Source organism: Chlorocebus sabaeus, chromosome 23 (genome assembly GCF_047675955.1).
Source record: "Chlorocebus sabaeus isolate Y175 chromosome 23, mChlSab1.0.hap1, whole genome shotgun sequence".
In the NCBI taxonomy this organism is placed as follows: domain Eukaryota; kingdom Metazoa; phylum Chordata; class Mammalia; order Primates; family Cercopithecidae; genus Chlorocebus; species Chlorocebus sabaeus.
Window position 1 is genome coordinate 52126232 of NC_132926.1, and position 15677 is coordinate 52141908.

General features: G+C 39.7%; 1 protein-coding gene across 1 annotated transcript in view; it reads right to left on the minus strand.

Annotated features, from left to right (window-relative positions):
* The window catches only part of CHSY3 (chondroitin sulfate synthase 3), a 285379-nt gene extending 277393 nt beyond the window's left edge, over window positions 1–7986 (minus strand). Inside the window, exons 1-2 of the mRNA XM_008014314.3 lie at window positions 6819–7986; window positions 4091–4374 (exon numbers count right to left, since the gene is read on the minus strand). Of these exons, the coding sequence (XP_008012505.3) occupies window positions 4091–4374; window positions 6819–7620 (1086 nt within the window). The 5' untranslated portion in view covers window positions 7621–7986. The remainder of the gene's footprint in view (window positions 1–4090; window positions 4375–6818) is intronic.
* Window positions 7987–15677: the final 7691 nt, after the last annotated feature.

A 15677-nucleotide genomic window follows, 5' to 3' on the forward strand; every position in this document is an offset into this window, starting at 1 on the left:
TGTAAGGCTCACCCTCAACCAAAGGCCTCTTTATTCTGAACAGGTCAGGCCATGTTGGAGCCCTAACTGTGATCTACTGCGGTCTGGGTGCACATCCTGTGATCTTTTAAGATACCTAGGTTGGCCTTTATGAGCACATTAATTTACTAGGAACCTGATGAAAAGCAGTACATATCAAAATACATTTGAAATTTATCACTCAAGCGGAAGGAAATAGAAAAAGTGAGCAGAAAAGACAGAGAAAAAGAGCAAGAGACCAACAAGCAAGACAGACTTCCTCAGACCACCTGGGCCTTATTGTGAGAAAGGCCGGAAGCTGCAGATCATTACCTCAAAGACCTGAGGTATACCGGGAGGAGGTTCCCGCTGCCTTGAGAGACAAGCCCCTGGGTGTTCATGAGTTGACTGGAGAATGAGAGACTATTCACTTTCTTCCCTACTGAAGATGCCAGAGAAACTCAAAAAAGGTGGCCATTGTTCTGGCAATTAATTTAGAAATCTATACAGTAATATTTTTCCTTACGTAGATCTGTTTGGGATTCTTTACATATGTATATTAAATAATAATTTGTTAGGTAATATTTTCCACACAACATCCTCAAATTCAGTTATATATATCTTATATATATTAGGTGCAAAGACTGAAACAAATATTTGTAATGCATTTTTAAAACAGGTGTCTATATTTCACAGTAAGTTTCACTAATGCTGAATTCCTCATATTTCTAAAATACTGAAACATACTGGTTTCTTATTCTTTACCAAAAAAAGCTTAACTCTCTGGGAATTCACTTTTTATTTTGACCTTTTTGATATAAATGAATCACCCATCCATTACTAATAATTATTACAGGAAATATATGAATCCATGTTGTATAATACAGTACGTGATATCTATAACATTAGAACAATAAAAACTAACATCTATTGAAAATGTACCATGTGCCAGATACTACCTTAAGGGCTTTACATGGATCATTTCACCTAATCTTTTCTGAAATGTATGAGATAAATACTCTTATAAACTCTACTTTCAGTTGAATTACACAAGACTTAAAGAAGTAACCTGCGAAAGACAATTAAACTAGTAAATGTTAAAATGGTGGCTCAAACCCCAGTTCAAATCCCCCCATCACCTTTCTCTCTCTTTCTCTCTCTCTTTTACAATATATTTTTAATGGTACATACAAACACAGATAAAGTAATTTCAGTTTAGCAGTTAAGAATAATACTGGAAGCTTCATTCCTGGATTTTATAGAGAATATAACTTATATTCAAGGAAAACTAACAATTATATATTTTATTTAATAATCTTTCAATTCTCTTTTTATAAGATCTGCAAGCGTGTTCACCATTTTTAAAAGATGACATTCTATCATGAACATTTGATCTATTCAAACTCAAAAATCATGAACATGCTGTCTTAACAAGACTCTCAACTCTGAAAGAACTTTTATTAGGAGGATAAACAAACAAACAAAAAAATTGTAAAATTTGTGAAAGGGATAAAGGAAATTTAAAATTTTATGAAAATTCTATCGCAGATAGTGCTTTTAAAAGAATTATGGGAAAAAAGTAATGATCAATTTCATAGCTTTTTTAATGAGCAGATGTAAAATCTCACCTTTACTGAGAATGCCAACCTGGAGTAGAATAGACCAATCTTTCTATATAATATGAACAGTATCATACATGGACATCATTTCCACTAACATAAAATCCAAATTAGAAAGTGAAGTATGGCATCTGTGAATGTTATACCCAGTTTAGCTGTGCCCCAAGTTACCTACTTAGGTGTCTTATGAAACACAGAACACATTCTAGTATTAAAATTTAGATATCATTTCTTTGTATATATATCTTTACTAATTTTGCTAACAATGCTTTTTCACATATCTCTTGGTAATAAAATTTACCATCACTTCTCTACGTAAGACTTTTGAGACTTTGTATTAGAATTAAATCAACGCTTCCTTTAAATTAATACTGTTTAAATAGCTCCTTTAAAGACTGAAATCCCAAAACAAAGTAAATTCTATATAATAGCTTAGAAAAACATAAAGTCAACAGTACTTATCTAGAAAACATTTTCTAATGCTAGGAAAACATGTTGAGATGATTAGTTTAGTTTTATACAGATTCATAAGTCAGTGATGGTCAAGTGTCAGTCTAAATTCAAATGTATTATGAAAAGTTACTGAAAGTGTTATATTCACCAGGTTACAGCCTGTAAGACTTGGAATCTCTTTTTTTTCCTCTTACATCAGTTAATAAAAGGATCTAAGATTGCACTTATTCTAACAGACAGGGTGCACATCTATAATATAACTTCTCTTCACTTTAACCAGGACAAAGGCCTATATTATAAATAAAATATTAAATCAATTTTTGAGCTCCCAATTTTGTGCATATCTTACTCTCTTGAACATGAAGGAATGGAATGCTAGGTGAAGACTAGGGCTTCATAGCAGAATCAATGAGAACTTGAAAAGAGGAATGTTTAAACACTATCTTGGTTAAAATTTTATATATTATATTAAGGTAATAAAGTATCATATAAAACAATAATTTCCCATCTATATTGTTAACTACAGATGAGATTTTTTTACTTATCCAAACAAATATGTTTTTACTTATCCATGTAGAGTAAATATCTGCAAAATAATAACAGTATGTAAACAAAATCAACTGAATATGTTCTCTGTATTAAATATTTTTGTCTTTTACTTTGTTTTATAACAAAGGAAGAAATATTTTATTGAGTTTATTCTAGATGACCTGTCTCTAAACTGTAATGTTTTTACATAAATTTTTATCCTAAAGGGTAGTTGTAGGATGGTTTTTACAAATTACTATTTTATTATCAAAATAAATTAGCAACATAATCATTTTAAATTTTCATGCCTATTTCAAATGACTAATAATTGTTACTTTCTGTAATGTATAAAATATGTCCCCAAAGTATAAATACCACAAAGCATAAAAGAGAAAGCAAAATTAACTAAAGTGAGACTACACTTACAAGAAAAACAAATGAAACTGTGTATATAGTGACTTCACAGGGAACATATTTCCATAAAATGTTTCTTCTATACTAAGTGACATGAAAAATTTGAAAACATAAACAAAGGAGTTAAGATATAATTTACAAAGCTGTGCACTCCATAGCTAAAATAATACTAAATTCCAACTACTTGAAAACCAAACTATACTAAAGACAATACATTATTTTAATGTTAAATAAATTTTTATAAAAATTATCTATTAGGAAGTGTATTTTAAATAAAATGTTGTTACATTTCAAAATCAATTTCTGAAGGAAAAAATCTCAAAGTATTTCATAAAAATGATCACGGCAACAAATAAATAGCTAAGATTATTTAAATAATTGTTCCTCTTCAGAAAATAGCATAAAAATAGACATAAACAAATTTTAGGGAATCTGTCAAAAATACTAAGCAGCTACTGAACACCATTTAAACTTCTGCTTTTTTTCCAGACAACTCATTCCTTTTATATGCCTAAGGAAATACAGTGATTGGAATTTTGTGAATACATCTACCATAAGTGATACACTATTAGTTTACTTTTCTAATACCTTTAAAAATATGTTAAATTTCCACTGGAAAATATCCAAAGAAACTTCAGATTTTAACCATTCAAAAACAAAGAGATGCCATTACACACCTAACCAAAAATAAAATAAAATAAAAAGGCACAGTACCAAATGCTAAAGGCTACAGCTGAAGAGAGGAGTAAAATTACACCCTTGTTAGAGAAGAGAAATAGATTCACGTGTATATAAGCACCAATAAATCAAGCAGAGGAGGATATAAGAATGTTCCAGAGATGTGGCCATAAGTATAGGCCACTGCTTGAAGTTAAGGGGCATGCTAATAACAAAGTCTCAGACAGGCCCTGACACCTAATGAGAAAGTTATCTCCCACTCTTGTATCCCCAAAGGGCTGCTACTATCACTTTCAAGTAGATACAAAGATACAGAGACAATGAATAGAATTGCTGCCCTAGATTATAAAAAGGCATATACATGTACTATGTGAACATTTTCATCACAGCTCAAGGCTTACCTCATAAGACCAGACACACTGAGTCCCACCAAAACGGCGAACGCATCTTCCTACTTCCACATCCTCATGAGTCGTGTACATTTCTCTAAGGCATTCACCAATATGTGGCACCATCCTCCTGAGAACTTCTCGGCTAAAGATCATGCCAGGTCCTCCCATACAGAAGTTCTCCCCAGGCTCCAGTCCCAGCTTTCCAAGCTCTTCAATATTCCCCAGGCCAGTCTGCCCCAGGTAGAGAGGCTTACTGCTGTTTAGTGATCTAAGAAACTCTTCTAACTTATCACCTACAAAAAGAAAGGCAACAATTACTATGTCTCCTTATTTCATAATCACTTATAATGTACAAGGTAAGGGGCAGAACTTTAAACATTGTGCTTAAACTCCTCAGTCTTACACAATTGAACAGAAGAAAAAGCCTCTTCCAATACTGTATTATTTTGAAAACACTAATTCATATTTATTAATTAAAACATATTAAAATTATATCAGCTTCTTAAGGTCACTGAAAAACCTTAACAGTTCTGACAATCACCAATTTTCTGTAAAAGGTGAAATAATGACAAGGAAAGTAAAGACAGGTTTCTCAGTATATTTGAAGTAATGAAAAGTTCCCAGGAATATAAAATAATATTAAATAATGGTATTTAGCATTGTTTTGGCTGACTGTTGACATCTAATAATTATTTTTTACTCATAATTGGTTTAGTTCGGTGTTTTGCCATTAACTAAACTTCAGTCATATACAACCCACACAGTTTTGGAGGGTGTTTGAATCAAACCTGTCTTGAAATTTAATTTGAGAAGGCACCTTTTTAGAAAAAAAGTTTGCCAAAAATTAGTGTAATTGGTTTCACTTGTAGTTTGTAAGTTCAGAAAAAAACTTTTAAAAATAAAATTTTGCAGGTTAAACAGTTCAGAAGCACTTGGTATTCTAAGTGATACACTGGAATAAGTAGAGAGTCACCTTCTTCATACTCCCAGTCAGCATCTTTACTGCCATTTTTGATGAGCACAGCATCTGCAGTCATTATCTTGATCCCAGGCCTTGCCCCTTGTATCTCAATGAGTTTCAGCTATTATTGGGTTCTTAATACAAAATACATTTCATTCTTAATAGAAATTGAAATAATATGTCATTTTAATGTTCTGAAGGACAATCTTTCAAAGTATTAAAACAAATGAAAGAAGTAGGTGCTGTTGATGCATTTTATAAATTCTCTGCAAAGTGTGGCAAACTTCTGCTAGGAAACCTTTGAAATTTTGACACATCCAAGACAAGGAACTTAAAGTAGAGGAAGCTTTTTTCTTTGAGTCAATCCTAAATATCACTGTTAAAAATGTCATGGGACCATTCTTTATTTTTGTATCCAATTATCAGTATTTTTTATTCCAACCAGCTCTAGAGTGACTTCCCTCCTTCCAATCCAAACCCAAGAGATCTCTAGTTATTATGATTACACTAATTCCTTGTGCCAAAATGTGACAGTTAGGGTTTATTGTTTGGCTTTTTGTTTGTTTTTCTTGCATTGTGTGAAAAGTACTATCTGAATCAGGAGAAAGCAACAAGGCTACGAGTAGAGGCATAAAATAAGGAAGGGCTGCCCCCCTTTGACCAAGAAGCTAGGAAATGTGGAAAGCTCAGAGCAACCTTATTCAGTACAACCCTGCTGCTTCCCTTGCGTTCCTCCCCATCTCTGCAACTGGCTGGACTGGAAAGATGCACTTCCCTGACCTAAAGAACTTTGATCCGCTGAGTTTAGAAATTCTCCGTCCAGAGCCGCCCACATTCCGGGAAAAAGACCGCGCCTCTTTTAAACTGACAAAAAAGTTTTTTCTTGCTGTGGCTGCCTGTGGTTCTGGGAAGAACTTCCAGCCTCTGCTTATCACCGCGGCCACCAAAATGCACTGGAAAGGAACCAGTACTAGTGTGTGCTAGTACAGTCTGCTGTTCCCGGGATCTGGCTTATCAGTGGGTGCTTTCCTCTTCTTCCCCACCACCAATTCCTTACAATATGCCCATCCTCTCAGGGTTTTATTGAGGTGTGGCACGGGGATGGGGGACGGCTTGGTGCTGCACTGTAGCGGCTGGAAAGAGCAGCGTGCTAGGGCGGTGGGGATGGCCAGGGACTCCCAGTGTGTGGAGAGTTGAGCCAAAGGGAAGGGAACACATAGGAAAGGGTCCCGGACAGCGAAGATGATTCCTCAATCTGAGCAGTTCCAAAAGTGCGCTAGATCCAGTTTAAACAAAAGAGCAAGATTCAAAGTAAGAACACTGGATCTCCAGACTGGTTGTAGCCAGCATCCTCCGTCTTCCCTTCCTGCACCAAAGACCACGCCCCTCTGGACCGATTGGGGAAACTACCATCAGCAGGGGCTTTCAGAGGAGGGCAGAGTGGGAATGGCCTTTGGTTTAGCTCTAAGGTCCCTTTTCTAACCTCTCCCACACGGTAAAGACTGAGGGACAAGCGCGAGGCGGCACCGAAAACAGCAAGTGAGGAAGGCGAATAAAGCCAGGCAGGTGTGAGAAGGGTCCAGATTGCAGAAGACGAGGAAGGGGCTACGAATTATGGGCGGATGCAAGGGGTGGGGAGGGCGGGCCAGGGCCTGTGGGAGCCGGGAGCACGTGCTGGCAGAGAAGCAGCGGAGGGGCTGGGCAGGGGCTAGGGCCGGTTACAGAGAAAGGAGTTGGGAAGGCGGGCAGGCTGGAAAGCCGGCGCAGGGAGGTCACCTTTGATGTAGACATCGTCGTCGGCGCGCATGAACCACTCATACTTGTCCAGGTAGTGGTCGTGCATGTACTTGATCATCATGAAGGACTTTTTCTGGGGAGGATAGGAGTCGTCCACACCCGGCAGCGCGACGACAGGCAGGGGTGGCGGGGGCTGGCCGGCGTTGGGGGGCTGCTGGCTGGAAAAGAACTCCACGCGGCCGGGGATGAAACGCGCCCAGGTCCGCTGCGCTGCCAGCGCGCGGCTGCCCAGGTACTTCTGCGCGGTCATCACCCCCACGTATAGGAAGTCCCGGGGTCGGGCGCTCGGGGCGGCAGCACCCCCATCCCCGCTGCCATTGTGGCTACTCCCTGGTCGGCCGCCTCTCCGTTGCCCAGCCGCGCCCCCGTCCTCCTCCTCGGGTTGCCCCTCGGCCGCTGGAGCACCGGGAAGCCCCGTCGCACCCTCAGGCTCGCGTCCTCGCCGCCGCTGCTGCAGCAGAGGTGGCTGCTGCCAGGGGCTGCTTCGAAAACTGGTGATCCCGGGGGCTGCCTCGGGCAGCGGTGGTCCCTGGAGCTGCTGGCGCGCGGGGGGCGGCGACTGCTCCTGCCGTGGCCGGGACTGGAGCTGGAAGAGCGGCTGCTGAGCGCCGGCGCCTGGGCCAGCCGCGGAGCGACCGTAGTAGGAGCAGAGGCTGGAGCCGCGTCTCTTCCTCTCGCTCAGCTCCGCCACCCTGGGGGCGATGAGCCAGGACGCGGCGGTGAAGCCCAGTACCAGCCCTAATGCCACGCTCATCCACGGGCGGCGGGAGCGCACAGCCATCGCGGCTGCCCCGGGCGCAGACGCTCGCTGGGCTGCCGCGGCGCAGCACGCTGGTTCCCCGTCTCACACCCGCCCCTCCTCCGCCTTTGCGCCCCCAGCCCCGGCCGCAGCCCGCCGCCTAGGCGCCGACACCGGCTGGAGGTCGGAGCGCCGCGGACGCCTCGACTGCCGCGGGCTGCAGCTGCCTGCCGGGCTCTCGCTCGGCTCTGGGCCGGGGCTCCGAGCGAGGGTCGGGAGTGAAACTTCTCCCGGCGGCGACGGTGGCGGCGGCGGCGGCAGCGAGAGGAGCTGCAGGAGGAGGAGGAGCAGCGGCGGCGGCAACGCGTCCGCTCCTAGGCTGCCACCCTGTCACTGGCGCGCCTGGGCCCTCCCTCCTCTCTTCTTCCCGAGCCCCCGCCCTCGCTCCCGCCTCCCGCTCCCCCCGCCGCGGGGCTCCGAGCTGGCCCGGAGGAGGAGCCGCAGGCGGCACCGCTGCCAGCCGGAGGGAAGCGCGGGCCGCGGTATTTCCCCGTCACCCGCCCTTGGACGCCCCCCGTGCGCGCCTCAGTCCAGAGCCGGCCTCCTCTCCGGAAGGAAACGATCCCTGTCGGGCCGCCTCCGGCTTGCAGCGCTGACGCCCCCTCTTCCCTCCTCCCCCAGCTCTTGCTCTTCGTCCCATTTCCCGTCCCGTCCCGCCCCTCCGCTGGCCTCCCGACACTCGTGTCTGGGGGCTCTACTGGCCTCCTCCCGGCGCCTAGGCTCCGCTGACCTCATAGGCGGAGCTCGGGTCCGGGAGCCCCCACTAAGTTCGTTGCTGTCCCTCCGGGCTCTCCTCCCCCGGCCCACAGCCGGTACGTCCTGGCGTGACCCTTCCCACTCTGCCCCGCCCCAGGTCTGCCAGGGCGCCACTCTTCGCGTTTTCCGTCCTTTTCACGTTGTTCTTACCGCTGCCCCTCTGCGCCTTCTCTCTCTACTCGGTCACTTGTCAGGAAACCCAACGTCCCATCCCAGCACCTCTCCTCCCAGCCTAACTTCCCTCCTACCTGCATCCTCCACCAGCTCTCCTCAGTCCATCACAGAAGTACCATTGTCGTTTGGAGTCTCTCCTAAGAGAATCTCTGAGGTATTGGAAATACTTACCCCGAAAGGCTGAGGGAGATGATGGTGACTGGGGGTTCAATCCCCAAAGTACGTAAAAATCCCATGTCCACCTGTTGAGTTGGAAAAGTGAGGCTGCCTAATGGTCTCCCCCTCGGCTCTCCTGATGATAGCTGTTCTAGAAATGAGGACCATGGTCTATTTTCAGTCTTGTTAGAAGATTGGCTCTGTGGGACTGTCAAATAGTGGAGAAATGGGCACACATTCACAGGGCCAATACCCTGAAGATCCAAAGGAAAGAAAGTCTTACCCCCACAAAATGAGTGAACTTAATCAAAAAATAAAATGGAAGATACGATTTTTATTCTTGCCTATGAACCGTTTTATTTTCTAAGGCAAAGACAGGAAAATTTTACCTCTCCAATGAGGGAGGAAAGTTCTCCAGCAACAGAATCTCAAAAAAAGTTAAGCTGTATTGGCCAAAATCATTGTGACTTAGTTACGTTAGGAAGAAATTACCTGAAGGTATATGACATTTTGAAGAAGGGAGCATTAACAAATTTCTCTCTAAAGGTTGTACATAAAGCTATAGTCTGGGGTGCTTTTGGCATCCCAAGCCCTTCCTTCTCTTCAAATTTCAGTCTTCTGTTTTAGACATCAAACGCAAAGGGATGGTATTGAATGGCATTAGACATAATGGCTCAATCCAGCGAGGTGCTGGCAGCGTCCCTGGAACACTAGGCCTGCCTGGAGTCCTTGGAGGAATGGTTCTTTCCACACCGGTCACTGGCTGTGCATGAGCACGTCTGACTAAATGTTTCATCTGCTGGACAATGAAGCTCCTTTTCCACGTCTAGGTTTTGCCTAGAGACACTTGGGAATACAGATTATTGGACTCTCTCAAAGTTGAAGTTTAGTTAGAATACAAAGCTAGTCAAACAGACCCCTTCTGATTTAAAAATATATCTTCCCAAAGCCGTTTTAAAATTTCTAGAATAGTACTATTCAATAGAACTTTCACTATCATGGAAATTTTTTTTATTTGTTCTGATAAGACAGTAGCCACATAAAATTATGGAGCATTGAAAGGTGACTAGTGTGATTGACAAAATGAGTTTTCATTTTATTTAATTTTAATTACTTTTTATTTAAATAGCCCCATGTGGCTAGGGGTTACCATGTAGGACAGCACATTTCCAGAGGATTTCCTATTGCATATGGTCAACAGTGAAGGACAAATAAGTCCACCCACACACCAGTACCCTCTCCCCTGCGGTATTCAACTGGACTTTATGGTAATGGATGCCATTCATGTAGTTGATCTACAAAATCATTAATTCTCATTGGGCATAACTAACCCATTCATCAACTGTTCGGAATATTTGGGGAGAAAGTTAATTTCATTCACTTATTCAACAAGTGTATATTAGAGATTAAACATTAGACAAGGTGGAAGGCTCTGGACGTGGAGATGTCAACAAACTATTCAGTGCTTCCCATCATGAAACTTAGAGTGCATTGAAGAAGACAGACATTAAACATCACACTATGAAATGAATTACAATGGTGATAAATGATATGAACAGAAATACAGAGTACTCTGAGAATATTTATAAGAGCATCTAATTTAGTCTGGGAATCAGGGAAGGCACTAGAAAATATTCAAATAAAATGAAAGTCATTGAAGTGATGTTACATATGAGGCAAGTGACCTTGGGCAAGTTATGAAAATTCTCTAAGTTTTGGATTTCTCATTTGTAAATTCATTTCTGGGAGGCTTTATTAATATACTATATGAAGTGCTTAGCATAATGTTTAGTTCATTGTAGATGCTTGGCAAATGTTCTCCTCATTTCTAATCCCTTCCCTCATGCTAAAACCTCTCTCTCATGGTATCTATCATCTAATTTTTATTACATTTCATCTTTTCATTTATTTAACAGGTACTTATTTAGTATCTACTGTAAGGCAGACACTATTGCTGAGATACAGAAGTAAACAAAACAACGTCCTGACTTCATGGGTACATACACACACACACACACACACATGCATGTGTGTATGTGAAGTATTTTTACATATAAAGAAATAAATACATGTAATATGTTGGTGTAAGTGTTTATTTAAAAAATAGAGAAGGATAGTGACTGTATTATGTGTTGGGCGAGGCCACTTAAAACTGATAGGTCAGGAAAGTTCTGTCTGATAATTTTAGCAGAGAACAGGAAAAAGTGAGGAAACTAATTCTGAAGATATCTGAAATAATATTTTTCAAGGAGAAGAAGTAGCTAACACAAGTCTTTGACACAGACATGTTATATTGAGAAGCAGCAGAGGCCAAAGTAGATTGGAAAAAGGAGGGAGTGGATGACTTGTTGATAATTTAGGTCAGTGTTGAATAGAATTATAATGTGAGCCACAAATGCAAGACATATAATTTAGTTTTTTTCTAAAAGCCTCATTTAAAAACAGATGAAATTGATTTTAATACTTTTTATTCAACTTAATATATCCAAAATATCAGGAGATATTTTACATTCTTTTTATTGATACTAATTTTTCAAAACCATTTTGTGCTCTCCACTTACAACACATCTGAATTCAAACTAGCAACATTTCCAATGTTCAATAGACACAAGTGGTTAGGGACTACCATATTGGACAGTGCATATATAGATCCTTGCAGACATTAACAAAGACTTTGGCTTTTATTCCAAGTGACAATGAAGCTGTTGTGTAGAGTAGTGATCTGGTTTTTATTTATTGTTTACAAGGATCATTCTAGCTCCTATGGGGAGAAAATAAACTAGAGTGGGACAAGGGTAGAATTAGATAAAATATTGAAATCTTTATTGAAGTGACCCCATCACTTTAGAATAGAAGGGAAAAAACAAGCCACTTTTTTGTTCTTCCCGCACAGCGTCTACCCCTTCCTTATTTGTAATAAATAGAAGCTTTGGGAAAAGATTTTTATATAAATTTAATTTTATATGTATTGAGATTCCTGTCGTTATCTGTGGGAATTTCCCAAAGTCAGTAAAGTAATTTTCTCATACTCACTTTTGTTCTGAAGATACATGATTTTTACAGGAGGTAATTTTCTGGGAAATCTCTATCAAGAACTCACTTTTTTATTTTCACAACAGTAAGTAATGAGTTATAGGAATAATTTAAGAAAAAAAATTCAATTGGATATAAAGGTTGTTGAGGAGGAAATTTTCATGGAACTAACAATGAAGAAAAATAAACATAGTTGCATACCAAAATATAGCAAAATCTATATACTGTGTTAGAAGAAAGAATACACAAATACAGGTAATTCTATAATAATAACTCTGGGAAAAATGTCTCATATAGTTGCTGTTCTTATCTAAGCAAGAATGTACCAATAAGTATACTTGTGAACCATCTCATAAAATCTCTGTGAAGCAACTCAGTAGTGGATTTTGAGAAAAAAGCAACAATAAAATCCTCCTAAAATTATAATAGTTTACAAAGAAAATTACAAAACTGATTTTCTGTCTTTCCTAAACCCTTTAACAGTTTCAAATATGTCCATATTAGACTACAGTAACATATGAATTATTTGCCACCTTCTCTGAGCTGTAACTACTGGAACATAAGGTATCATCTGGATTCACAGTGAAGACAGATTTCTTCTTGTAGAGGTTGTGTTCCTGTGGCTTTGGAAAGACTTTAATGTCAACCACCCCAAGACAAAGTCTGCTATACTTAGCAGAGAGTCTTTGAGCAGACTGTTTAATGGAACTACATTAGAATTAAAACTAATTGGAAAAGGTTACTAATAATTTTAAAATCACAGAAAAGGCACAAATGACTTTAAAGGGCGGAATCATTCTTTGATCATTTATGAAAGTAAAAGGTCAATGAATGTTCAGTTTATGCTTTTGTTACAAGGTATAATCAAGATTAGGCTTGTCCTGACATTTTGAATCAGGATTTTACTAAGCTATTTTGAATGTTATCATTTTTTCTTGACAGATCAAGGCTGAGTTAATTTCGTTTGTGTGAAGCAACTGTGGCATCTAGTGGTTAATAATCATAATGGTAATTCAGTTTGTTCCTAAGGGATAAATTGTGTTACAAAATATTTTTGATATTGCCAAGGAGTATTATAATTATAGAGACATACTAAGATAACAATTTGATTCTATTTTTATTTTCTCAGAAATCAGCACATGAGGAGATGATCAAAATTCATATATTGAAATATGAAAAGGTAATTATTTACAGCATATCATAAAACTAGGTAAGTTTCTGGGCCTAGTATTAATCTACATTTAATCACCATGAAAATGTTGCAGTAAATTTTTTTACACTGATCAGATATTTGATGCTACCAAAGATTTATTAATCATGAATTACTTTTTAGGTATGATAATGCTATTGCAGCCTTGTTTTTTATAGAAAGAGTCCTTATTTTCTGAAATACATACAGAAATGTTCATAAACTGGTATGATATCTGGGATTTAAATATATGGGATAGAGGGAGATGTAGATGTGACTAAGGTCTGATTGACCAGGTGTTGATTACTATTAGGGTAGGCAATTATTTTTGGATAAATTTGGATCTCTATAATAAAAAGGTTTTTAAAAAAAATACTTCATTTGTTTAAGGTCAGCACATACTCTTCATTTATTTTCTACAGATTTACCTAACCAAGAGATGGTCCACTTGTTTAAACCATCAGTGAGAAGATCAATTGAGGAGGAAAGAATGAACTCCTCCTGTCACTTGGGAAAGGGTCAAAAAGCAATCAATTGAAATAAAAACATCCACTTCTTCCAGCCCCTCTTGGCCCCATGACAGTCTGAGACATAAGCAAAATACCCAATCGAGCTTTTACAAAGAAAAACGGACTATTTACACATAATTTTTTTGTAAGTAGTAATAGTCTATGATTAGGTAGTGGGCTGCAAAATCTCGAGTTCCTAATCACTAACCTGAATTTATGCTAAAAAAAAAAAAGACTTTTATTTTTAATTGGCTCCATTCACTACTTTCCTAAAATATGAATAATCTCCAATTCAATATTTCCTGTCTCAGAAAACTTAAAATAAAATGCATGTGCCACCTTCTTTCTGTTGCTTTAATTGTCAATCCCTGTTAATTACTTGGTTTTCCTTTCCTGTCCCATAGATCTGTGCTGTTCAGTAGAGATATAAAATTATCCACATATGTAATTTTAAAAATTTTAGTAGCCACATTTTGCAAAGCAAGGACATGTGAAATTAATCTGACTAATATACTTCATTTTATTTTCCTTAATATATGCAGTTCCAGTAGAGAGTAGAGTTGTGGCTATTGAAGGCTGGGAAGCATAAGCAGTAGTAGGAGGAGAGCATGCATAAAGAATACAAAATTACAGCTAGATAGGAGGAATGAGTTTGGGTGTTCTGAAGCATCATAGGGTGAATATGGTTCATTATCATTTTTGTATATTTCCAAAAAGCTAGAAGAGAAGATTTTTGCGTGTTCACAGCACAAAGAAAGGTAAAATGTTTCAGATGATAGGTATCATATGCTAATTACCCTGATTTGATCATTATATATTATGTACATGTATTAAAGTATCACTCTGTATCCCGTAAATATACACAATTATTACGTGTCAACTAAAACTAAAAGGATGGGGGAAGCTAAAACATTTTTTAAATAAAAAAAACCATACCATTTCTCATTGTTCAATGAGAACATTGTTCAATTCTCACCTATGAGTGAGAATGTGCAGTGTTTGGTTTTTTGTCCTTGCCGTAGTTTGCCGAGAATGATGGTTTCCAGCTTCATCCATGTCCCTACAAAGGACATGAACTCATCTTTTTTTTTTTTTTTTTTTTTTTTTTTTTTTTGAGACGGAGTCTTGCTCAGTCGCCCAGGCTGAGTGTGGTGGCGCGTTCTTAGCTCACTCCAAGCTCCGCCTCCCGGGTTCACGCCATTCTCCTGCTTCAGCCTCCCGAGTAGCTGGGACTACAGGCGCCCGCCACTGCGCCCGGCTAATTTTTTTGTATTTTAAAATAAAGACAGGGTTTCACTATGTTAGCCAGGATGGTCTCGATCTCCTGACCTCATGATCCACCCGTCTCGGCCTCCCAAAGTGCTGGGATTACAGGCGTGAGCCACCGCGCCCAGCCGAACTCATCATTTTTAATGGCTGCATAGTATTCCATGGTGTATATGTGCCACATTTTCTTAATCCAGTCTATCATTGTTGGACATTTGGGTTGGTTCCAAGTCTTTGCTATTGTGAATAGTGCCAAAATAAACATACATGTGTATGTGTCTTTATAGCAGCATGATTTATAATCCTTTGGGTATGTACCCAATAATGGGATGGCTGGGTCAAATGGTATTTCTAGTTCTAGATCCCAGAGGAATCACCACATTATCTTCCACAATGGATGAACTAGTTTACAGTCCCACCAACAGTGTAAGTGTTCCTTTTCTCCACATTCTCTCTAGCACCTGTTGTTTCCTCACTTTTTAATGATCGCCATTCTAACTGGTGTGAGATGATATCTCATTGTGGTTTTGATTTGCATTTCTCTGATGACCAGTGATGATGAGCATTTTTTCATGTGTCTGTTGACTGCATAAATGTCTTCATTTGAGACATGTCTGTTCATATCCTTCGCCCACTTGTTGATGGGGTTGTTTGTTTTTTTCTTGTAAATTTGTTTGAGTTCTTTGTAGGTTCTGGATATTAATCCTTTGTCAGATGAGTAGATTGCAAAAAATTTTCTCCCATTCTATTGGTTGCCTGTTCACTCTGATGGTAGTTTCTTTTGCTGTGCAGAAGCTCTTTAGTTTAATGAGATCCCATTTGTCAATTTTGGCTTTTGTTGCCATTGCTTTTGGTGTTTTAGATGTGAAGTTCTTGCCCATGCCTATGCCCTGAATGGTATTGCCTAGGTTTTCTTCTAGGGTTTTTATGGTTTTAGGTCTAACATTTAAGTCTTT